Source organism: Berghia stephanieae, chromosome 4, assembly GCF_034508935.2.
Source record: "Berghia stephanieae isolate SIO BIC M18660-M18661 chromosome 4, UCSD_Bste_1.3, whole genome shotgun sequence".
In the NCBI taxonomy this organism is placed as follows: Eukaryota; Metazoa; Mollusca; class Gastropoda; order Nudibranchia; family Aeolidiidae; genus Berghia; species Berghia stephanieae.
The window spans coordinates 60,416,383-60,427,591 of record NC_088363.1 but is presented as its reverse complement, the minus strand read 5'-3'; the positions used below and the strand labels follow the sequence as shown (position 1 = coordinate 60,427,591).

Below are 11,209 nucleotides of genomic sequence, written 5' to 3'. Positions count from 1 at the left end.
GTTTTTTTGGGGTTTTTTTTTTTGGGGGGGGAGCTTTTTTTTTGGTAGATTCCATAATATTATTGTTGAAGTAGACATATTCATGTTAAAACGCTGTACCAACAATGCCCGTTTATAGTTGAGTCCTTGGAAAAGGCTCTTTACTCATTTTCTCTCACCTTACTCGGGTGTAAAATTAGTACGTGACTGTTAACAGCAGAGTCTGTCGAAACCAATCATCTCATTCCATGACAATGCCAGAATGCAGCCTGAAAAAGGAGATATTGATCTAGCGGGATAGAAAGACCCAGCAATAGGGACATCCCGGCCCAACATGGGAGGCTAAAAGACCCCCCATCCCCCACCCACCCAGCCAGTTATTAGGTGTATTTTTATTTTTTGTTTGGTTGGGGTTTTTGTTGTTGTTGTTTGTTTTTTGTTTTTTTTTTTGTTGTTGTTTTTTTTTTTTTTTTTTTTTTTTTTTTTGTTTTTTTGTTGTTTTTTTTTTTTTTGGGGGGGGGGGGCTTGGTAGATTCCATAATATTATGCATTAGTTGAAGCCAATTCATTGTTATAACTTTTGATCATTTCAAAGCACACCAGTGATTATTTTGTTATTTTTTTAATTTATAGAATAATATATGAAAATATGAGATAACAGATTTTTATTGCATAGGATTTTCAGTAGATATGTACATTTATACAATATTTAATCAAATCATAGATAAAAACATACGTAAAAATCATAATTTTATATTAAAAGGAAAAAATTAAAGGAGCGATTAATCAATAATATTTTTAAAAAATCTTAACAGCGATTGAAGTAGTAGTCCTTCGGAGGCATAAGAGGCTCATTGTGCCGGAGTTTATCCCGGTTAGCGTTAAACGGAAAGTAGCAATTGCTCGTATTTGTTTGTACATATTAATAAATGTACCATAACATCGGGCATTTATTAACTACGTACATCTCAGGTAACCAGTTAACTGCCGTAATCTGGAAAAAAACACGTTATATTTTTTTAATTTGGCCAGGAAACTCGTCCCTCAAATATCGATCGATTTAAATGACCATCATATTATTCGAAAGTCGAGTTTTCTGGCCAAATTTTAAAATGTTTTTCCAAAGTACGGCAGTTAACTGGTTAATTTAGAAGAGTTTTCTCCCTTTCGAACCGACACAGTCCAAAACAAACCAATAAAAAAACCCCACAGAAATGGACACACGTAACCCTCCCTGACACACGCTTCAAACTCAAACACAAATTTACAAACACGTCAAACTCCCACGCTCATTCTTACAATTCATTGGTTATTGGCACCTGATATTGGTTGAAAGAAAGGAAAGTATTACATATAATTTATTAATATATTCATATTTTTTATAAATTCAAACCCAATACAAAAAACTGACATTTTATACTTAAAATCAGCAAGATTTGAAGTTATGTGTAGACAGGGAAAGTAAAAAACAAAAAACAAATTTGGAATAAATCCGGTGGACAAAAAAATAAAGGGGCTCAAAGTTTTAACAGTATGTAATTCTAAGTCTTCAGTACAATTGGTTTGTAACTTAACTTTAAATCAACAAAAATTGTTAACAGATGTCTTTCAAAGGATTTCAAGGATAAATTATGTAAAAATTATCGAATTAACCGAAAACGCTAAGCTTCTCACGCTGTTCTTGGTTGCCTTTTGTAGGCCTTGTCCTTAAACTTGATTATTTCTGAAATTTCACTTTTTTTGTAATTTTTATATCATATATTTTCCCAATACCTAACACATCTTCGTTTGCATCTAGTTTCTGATTTTTCTTTTAAAGATGCATAACGCTGCATCATTTGTAATCCGTCCACGTCCACATATATATAATAATATATCTAATTGTATACTTTCGTTACTCTTTGTCATCCCCTGACGAAATCGAAAGGTCGAGGGTCGTTTATTTTATTGTCTTGTTTCTTTTTACATATAATGATCGTCGACAGAGATTGTGTCAAGGACGAAGAGATTGGTGTTTAATTAAGTTTCAACTGTTTGGACGGCGAACATTGAATAGTTTTTAAAATGTATAACATCGTAACAATGTTGGGCTATAGGCGAATATTAAACACGAGGGGAATTTAAATAAATATAGACGAAACGAAACTAGAGTTTGAGGACCGAACCCATAATTGTATTCCTAATTCGATTTTCCAACAGTCCATAGCTCCTTCAAAGTTCCCTTTTTATTTTGCCCAGGCACTTTAAATTTCAAGTGTTGATAAGTTAAGAAGACCCTAAACTTGTCAAAAGTTCGTTAACAAAATGGAAATAACGCCTTACAAGTATCGTGTGTATTTTCCTATAGGTTGGGTTAAGTTTTGCAGTTGGCTCATTGGACCCCTTGTATTTACCCCTTGTGCTTTTAGCACGTTTGGTGGATATTGCGCTACATTTAATACATAAGTGTTTGGTCTTTTTTTAAAGTTTCATTTGCTTAGATTGCAAACATTGAATAGCTTAAATAATATCTATGGTAACCGTGCTGGAGTTGCAGGCGAGAATTAAACAAGGGAGATTGAATTGACCGACCGCTGTCGATACTACCGGACTCTGACAGGACATATTTTTGAACCCCAGATATTGACAGATTAAGATGACCGTTTACTTATTGAAAAGTCACAGATCTAAGACTTCTTTAGTTCCATATTGTTGCCACGTTTTTAAGTGGATGTTTATATCGTATTTCAGGTTCGGCGTTACTTTTACAAATGTTTTAGACTTTGTAATTCAAAATTTTTCTCTTCGCCAAATACATCGATACATCTGCTTTTGAGTTCCCGCAGACCTTCGGCGTTCTTCGTTGCTTTCTAGTTTTTGTCTTTTTCATCAATTCTGTCATCCCCGATGATGTTGCATTTACTTTATTGCTCAAATCTAACTCGATGGAGAAAAACATCCTTTTATGTTTTTGTGTGCGCATAATCTTAATAGAAACATCATTGTGTATCATAGTAATTTCGTTAGTACCGAAAACATAGTCAAAGTCCGGATGTTGATTAAGTGACCAAGTGTCTAAGGACAATAGGTTGACTTGAGTTGTCTTTTTGCTGCTTGTTAGAATGAGATATTCTGGCACAACAATACGGCATTTTCTTAAACATCCAGTGGTAAGCTCAACATTGAAACCTTTAGATGAATTTCCATTACCGTCAACAGCGGCCAGCAAGTATTTGCCAATTGGAATTCTTTTTGGTGCGAGGCACATGCTGGACTTATCAGTTCTAAAAACAATGGACTTCAAGATGCCCATGGTAGCCTTTCGTCTTTTACCCTTTGACCGATTCTTTCTCTTTCCCTTAGAACGATACGATGCCTTTGCTTTATTAGCCCTTGAACTAGAAGGTAATGATGGGTCATTGTGTCCATGATGGCTAAAATGAGGAGAAAGGTCAAGTGAAGACAGAGCTGGTAGCAGGTTTTGTGCCGTCCTGCTCATCATTGACGGATTACGTGACCCTGGATTTCCCCTCGCCATATAGCTATAGCCGCGATGTGGCATTACTGGTGGTCGCATCGACTCGTCAGCATCTTCAAGGCCTGACTCTACTGGACTGTCAGTATCTGGTTTAGTCACTACCATGGAAGTCAAAGGGGTCACAAAGTTGTATTTTAGAGACATTTCTAAAATTTTCTTATCCAAATCCTTCACTTTATCGGCCTCTTCAATCAACCCCTGTTTCTCCTTCAGCTTCTGCTTAATACTCATAAATGCCCACATTTTTTCGACGATTCCAGCAAAATCACGAGGCATCGTGAAAAATGAATTGAGGGAGTCTTCAGGGTCGATCGTTATTTCTTCAATATCGTCAATTTCCAGAAGAATGTCAACATTGCCCGTTTTCTCTTGGCCTTCAATCTCTGCACGGAAAACCGATGAGTCCTTTATCGAAGAACCTTCACCCGGTATTTTTAAATCAATAGTACCGCATACCATTATTTCCGTTCCGTTGTGCACGATTGGGAAAACTGTCTCAGTTGTCTTGGTAATACTTGGTAGGTATTTAACGGTGACATTTTTCATGGCAACTGTGGAAATTTCATCATAGAGTGACTCCACTTGTAATGCTGCATCGGACGCTTCATAAATTTTCCGCGCATAACCGAAATTTTGAGTGCTGATCGTCTTGAGAGATTCGAAGTTGGCTCCTTCACCAAAAGCTAAACTATAGATAGAGATTTGGTTGTCATTTTTGTTCTGAATGTTTCTCGCTATTGCTATTGGGTTAGTTTCGCCAGATGTTGCCTCACCATCGGTTAGAAAGAAAATCATTCCAACACTAACTTTCTCCTCTCTCATTTGAAGTTTGTGTAGAGCTGTAGTCACAGCTTGGTTGATATCAGTTCCCCCTTCAGCTCTCATAGTATCCACGAAATTGTTAGCTTCTCTTACAACTTTAGTCGTTACCCTGGCGAAAGTCGGTTTCCAACTCGTGACTTTATCACTGAAAGTTAGAATGTTGAATCTGTCATCCTCAGTTAGGTCTTCAAGGATTGCCTTCATGGCGTCTTTCTGTTGCGCAATTTTTGTTCCTCTCATGGACCCGCTGACGTCGAGAACAAACACAATATCCTTTGGTAAGGGACTACGTGGCTTAGGAGAAAACAAATGGATGAAATAACCGTCAGCTACCAAAACATCACCATTAGCTGAATGCTCCACATCATATTGCACCACAAAACGCGCTGCGAGACCGCTTTTACCTTGCTGAACAATGGTAGGCTTGTACTGAATATGCGCTGTATTTGCTGTTGGGCGGTCCACTATTGTGAGGTCTTCAGAAGCTTCAATTTTATTAGAAACGGTGGAGGCTTTCCTTAGTCGTGGTGTCTTGACAAATAGCAAAGGTCTATTCTCCTGAATGAAGACCTCCACGTTAAAGTCTTCGACAGCTTGCCCAGGTTCCACGTGCATTTCATATTCATAAACACCTAATTTTCGAGCGAGAATCTGTTGGTAGACCAAGGTAAAATTGACAGCTGTTCCGTTAGCAACATTTACAGACATGTCAAAACGGTTGGAGTGACGTGGCGTTTGTCTGATAAAACCAGCACTTTGACCTCTGTTGACGGCTTGGGTGTACTGATCTTTGGCTGCTTGTTTCTCTTTCACTTCCCCATCATAAACTTTCCCATCAATAGTCATGGCAAAGCTGATGATAAATGCCTCCTTGGGTAGAGTTACATCGAACGTCATTTCATGAGCAATGCCCGCGGTGTTGCGGACAACGCTTGACATTTTAGTGGTGGCAAAACGGTAGCGTATGTCTGTCTGGACGTGGAATGATTCTATGACCTGAAAGTGGAGATTGAAAGTTGTGGTTCATGATGTTAGAAATAATACATAGTTGATTTTAGAAAAAAAAGTTTGAGAGGGAGATGATGAGGCTTTTGATTATAGGGAGGGAGAGGGGGGGGTGGTATAAAAAAATGAAAATAAATAAATATAAATAAAATTCCCTTAATTTCCCCATAGGGGAAATTTGTCTCAAGGGTCTATTCCAGGGGAAGACTGGAATAACCTAGACGTCAGTCGCAGTGCAGCGCCGCACGCAAATTGGGCTAGGGCGAGGTGACTTGCTCAAGGCGAGACTGCGCAGCGGTTGGCGATAGAACTCGGTACCTATTGGGTACGAAGAAAAAACCGTACCGCTGAGCCACGCTTTCATACAATTAAATGAAATGATGATGATAATGATGATGATGATGATGATGATGATGATGATGATGATGATGATGATGATGATGATGATGATGATGATGATGATAATGTTGGCGATGATGGTGATGATGATGATGACGGCAATGATGACGATGATGATGTTAAGGTGGTGATGATAATAGTGGTGGGTGATGATGATGATGATGATGATGATGATGATGATGATGATATTATTTTCATTGTTTCAACAACGATATTTATATTTCTTATAATGTCATTTACAGCAATGCAGGACTATGCTATGATCAAGCGCGAAAAAAGGAGAAAGAGAGAGGAGGGGGGAGGTAGGGGGAGGGAGATAGAAATACAGAGAGAAAGAGAGAGCTAATTACATATTTGCTATGGAATTCGCAGTCTTTAAACTAAAACAATAATCATAACACATTTTGGAAGGAGTGGAGGGGGGGGGGGGCGGTATCCTTTTTTTTTTCTTTGCATTTTTGTTTGTTTTGTTGGGTATTTTTTGTTGTTGTTGTTATTTATGTTGTTTTTTTTTTTTTTTGGGGGGGGGGGTTGTGTTTGTTTGTTTTTTTGTTTTTTTGGTTTGTTTTGTTTGTTTGTTTTTGTTTTGTTTTTTTGTTTTTTGTTTTTTTTTTCTTTTTTTTTTTTTTTTTTTTGTTGTTTGCTTTTTTGACATCATAATTGAATTTGAGCACGGCGTCAAAAATTGGAGGTCAGTTTGTTTGGGCTTTATTTTTTTTTTTGGTTTTTTTTTTTTTTTTTTTTTTGGGGGGGGGATATATATATATATATATATATATATATATATATATATATATATATATATATATATATTTTATATATAGATATTATATATATATATATATATATATATATATATATATATACATATCTGTGTGTGTGTGTGAGAGTGTGTGGGTATTTGTGCAATACAGTACAATACCTAATAAGAGCTAAATTACGCCAATAGTGTGGCCTTTGGTGCCCTTTCACAGTGATAAAAAACTGATATGGATTAGAAAGATATAAAGTACAGGATATTAATTATAAAACAAATAATAATAATAATAATAATAATAATAATAATAATAATAATGCTGAAAACTTATATAGCGCTATAACTCCGAGACACCAGCGCTTAAATTACAAATTACTTTGGCTGAAACATACTCATTCACACACACAAGCACACACACACACACACACACACACACACAACACAACACACAACACAAACCAAACCTATCTTGCTTCTCATACCATCTACTAAAATCGAAACAAATATGTTTTAAGCGAACGTTTAAAAATAGACAAAGATTCTTTTTCACCAATGCTCTGCGGTAAGGCGTTCCAAATAGAGGGTCCGAAATGAGAAAAGGATCTCATTCCAGCATTTTTCCGAATTCGAGGGACAACTAGTTTTGTGGAATCACTGGCCGAACGTAAGGGGCGGGGTTTTGAATATCTTTCAATTAGTTCTGAAAGGTAGGAAGGGGCAGTACCTTCAAGACAACGATACACTAAAACACAAGCTTTGAATTTAATTCTTTTCCCAACAGGCAGCCAATGCAGGTCATGAAGTAGAGGTCCGGCAGAGTCGCACCTACGCTTCATGAATACTAGTCTGGCAGCGCTGTTTTGGACAATCTGAAGACGTTTCAGATTGTATTGCGAAACGCCAAACAACAGAGCATTACAATAATCCAATTTCGATAATACGAGGGACACAACCAGGTGCTTGGTCACATCCTCAGATATGAACCGTCTAATGGAAGCAATCTTTTTTAGTTGGAAAAAGAGAGATCTAACCAAATTATTAACCTGATGCTCCATCGACAGTCCAGAGTCTAAGAATGTGCCAAGGTTTTTCACTTTGTCAACAATTTGAATAGAGGCATCCCCCAACTTCAAATCTGTTTCACTTTTCCACTTCCTGTTCCCCACATACAGCACCTCCGTCTTATCATCATTCAGTTTCAGTCTGTTCTCATTCATCCATTTCTTAACACTTTGGATACAATTTTTACTATTGGCTGATACTTCTTGTAAATTTCTCGTATTGGAAACGCAGTACAATTGCGTATCATCAGCGTATTGATGGTAAGACAGACCAAAACTTCTGATGATTTTAGACAGAGGGCCAACGTACAAAACAAAAAGAACGGGTCCAAGTACTGAACCCTGGGGAACCCCACAATCAAGAAAGATTTCCTCCGATCTATATTCATCCACCGTAATAATCTGTTTACGATTAAACAAATATGACCTAAACCAATCAACAAACATACATTAATCATCGAATTCAAACTTAATGTGATCTTATTCCATATCAACACAGTTCTTGAAAACTTTGACATTTCTCGCAGTTCTTGAATAGGCGTGGAGAGAGTTTCAAATATCTACGCTCCTGAAAATTAAAGAGTTGGCACGTATCGAGGTCGAACACCGATATTTGAAGATTGTGTGTGTGTCTGTGTGTGTATGTTTGTGTTTGTGATTTAAAATGATTGTATATGTGTTTGTCTATAAAAGCGAATGTGTGTGTGTGTGTGTGTGTGTGTGTGTAAGTATATGTGAGTGTGTATGTGTGTGTGTGTGTGTGCTTGCGAACGTGAGAGAAGGGAGGGGAGGGAGGAGGGGGGGGGGGGACGAAGGGGTTAGGTAACGATTGTATATATATATATGTGTGTGTGTGTGTGTGTGTGTGTGTGTGTGTGTTTGAGAGAGAGAGAGAGAGAGAGAGAGAGAGAGAGAGAGTGAGCTTTGAGATTGAGTGTGTGTGAGTACGTTCGCGCACGGACGAGAACGACTCTTTGTGGTCAGATTAATATACAAAGTATATAAAGTATGTGTAGCTGTATATTCGTGCGTGTGTGCGTTTACTTGTGTAAGTGTGTATATATGTGCGTGTCTGTTAGTATTTTGTTGTTTTCTTTTTTCTTTTTTTTTCGCGAAAAACGTTTCCAATTTTGTGTTAGAAAATTTACAGACTACAAGTTATGGAAGCAATGTACATATCGTACAGTACAATTTGTCTGCTGGGCACTACTCCTCCAATTACTGAAGTAGTAGTAAAGCATAGTTATAATTAAACATGATCTTTTTAATGAGCATGTTCTCTGTTTATAACTATAGGCGAATTGTGCCTGTGGCATTTGTTAATCGTATCATTACCATGTTGTTCATCAATTATTTTCAATTTTTTCCCTTCAAAGCGATTGCTGGGGACGCGATGGTTTTGGAGGTGAACCTAAGCGTAAAAAAAGTCGCAGGTTTCCGTTCAAGTGGCAAAACTTTTTTCCCAACCCGACATGGAACTAGTTGTTGTTGTTGTTGTTGTTGTTGTTGTTGTTGTTGTTGTTGTTGTTGTTGTTGTTGTTGTTATCAAAGTAAACCCTATTTCTCAGTTGGTAAAGCACTCGACTCGCAAGCAAGGGAATGTATTGCTCTGTGTAAAAAGCGGTGATTGGGTAACTGGGTCTCTAATCTAATGAAGTACTTTGCACCAACTAGCGATTTATGAAAATTGCAGACAATAATTTATTGTTGCTGTTAGTTAAACACAAAAATACATTTGTAAATCATATCTCCATGGACCTTGTAGCTCTGAAGGACGCCTGTTGTAAAAGCCCAAAAAGTAATGAAGATAAATTCTTTTTAAAGAAACATCACACTTTTACTGACGCACTGCGACAATTCTCATCTTTAGAAATTGGCTTAAAAGCTTTTTCTTCTAATTCCATCCGATTAATATGACTTAAATTTTCAACAACAACAAAATATCAAGCACGGAATACAGTGCTGTAAAAGCTATTGAAGCCAAAATATTATTTAAGAAACAACTCACTTTTATTGTCGCACTGGGACAAAACAAATCTCAAAAATGTTGTCGAGAAATTTTTTGCTGGGGCTAATATTAATCAATCGACATTTAAAGTAAAAGATTTCCGTCCTATTTTTTAAAGTGTTTTGACGGAGACCGCAGTTTTATCACCATCTATAATCATATAAAAGAATTAGTTGGGTTTTTTTTTTTTACTGACCTGTTTTGAATCTGGATGAGGTTCTCCTGGAGCAATGTCTATCAGCACATGTCCACGAATAAGGCAAACACATGCATGAAGCAGGACCACTAGAACACATAGCGCGCTCTTTCGTCGCATCTTGTCGCTGATTTGGAAAAAAAATGAACGCAAGTAAAGCTTGGAACAATACACGTTTTTAAGAGAAGAATTAAGAATTCTGTATAAACGTTTCGATCTTGACTGGAGTAACGGTTGTATTCAACTGAGTACAAATACTACTGTTATGAAGACTGCCGCTTCCAAATACGAATCACTACAGCTGAAATCCTCTCCTTTATATATAGAGGGAAAGATGAGTACTGTCTATGAATTATCACATCCTATCTGCGGTTCTTTACGTATGTACGTCTGACATCTACGTGTTTACTCGACTTTCATTCACGTAAGAGGGGTTTTCCTGCCATGTCGGGAGCCAAGGACGAGACCACTCACTGAGGGGTTAAGGGTGTCAAGATAACATTACCACCGACTCATAAAATGAATCATTTCACAAAATTACAAAGTGTGTGATTGTGTTGATTATTGTAGATGTGATAAAATGGTACTTACATTATAAAGCATGACAAATCTTACACATAATGAGACTTTCTAAAAAGAAGAACAGGGCGTCCAACTTAGCCTTCCTCACCTAGTGAAGTGCTAGAAATGAGCACGATCCAAATGTTTCCAGATGCTCTCAGGCAAGAATAACCCTTTACCGGATCGAAAAATAGGTTACCTGGGTAGATAACGCAAAATAATATGATATGGAATGAAAACATTAAAGGGGATTCCCCTAAATTCCCCCATTCCAGAAAAAGAAACAGGATATTGTTTGATTTAAATTGGGGCAAAACGTGCTGATTTGCTAAAATTCCTCATCCGCAGGATGATGTCGACATAACCTTTTGATGTTATTTTACTATAATAATATTGAAAAGGGCTTAATTCCCACGGAAGGGTGGCGCAAGAATTCTTTGAGTAGACTTTGCTCGCATGCTCAAATCGTACTCAAGAGTAAAATGAGTACCTATACGGTAACAGCATTGTCCCTAATAACAACAAAAAATATAAGGCGCTTTGTAAACGTCCTGTAATAACACGTTGTGTTGTTGTTTGCTTGGAACCCCTTGTAAAGCGCTTTAAGCAGATGTGGATATTGTTCTTTTGGAAGCTTATATTTTTGAGGGAAAAAATCATTATCTCATTAGAATTAGACTGTTATTTAACCCAGCGTCATTTTAACAATTTCATACTAAACAAGTTCTCTCTCATGCGTCGTCTTTGCAGTTACATTCCTACATATGCACTGCATATACATAGGTACTCGTCCGCACCTGAGTGGAACGGAGTAATGCGTGTATTAAAATGTCTGATACCAGGACAATATAAGCCGATGCCAGTCCTGCTGTCACTCACCACGCTCACCGTCGCTTGGTGTAAT

General features: G+C 37.3%; 1 protein-coding gene across 1 annotated transcript; it reads right to left on the bottom strand.

The window, feature by feature from the left end:
- Positions 1-588: 588 nt before the first annotated feature.
- On the bottom strand, positions 589-10,504 carry LOC144970944 (inter-alpha-trypsin inhibitor heavy chain H4-like). Its single transcript, XM_078911149.1, has 2 exons — positions 9,745-10,504; positions 589-5,314 (listed from the first exon to the last, which is right to left on the bottom strand). Exons 1-2 carry the CDS (start codon positions 9,862-9,864, stop codon positions 2,735-2,737), a joined length of 2,700 nt encoding a protein of 899 aa, XP_078767275.1. The 5' UTR covers positions 9,865-10,504; the 3' UTR covers positions 589-2,734.
- Positions 10,505-11,209: the final 705 nt, after the last annotated feature.

Bases quoted from the DNA above. Each gene is read 5' to 3' on its own strand.
- LOC144970944 (XM_078911149.1), bottom strand. From the start codon at position 9,864: ATGCGACGAAAGAGCGCGCTATGTGTTCTAGTGGTCCTGCTTCATGCA. The intron at 5,315-9,744 runs GTCAGTAAAAAA...CTCCACTTTCAG, and splicing joins CTCATCCAGATTCAAAACAG to GTCATAGAATCATTCCACGT.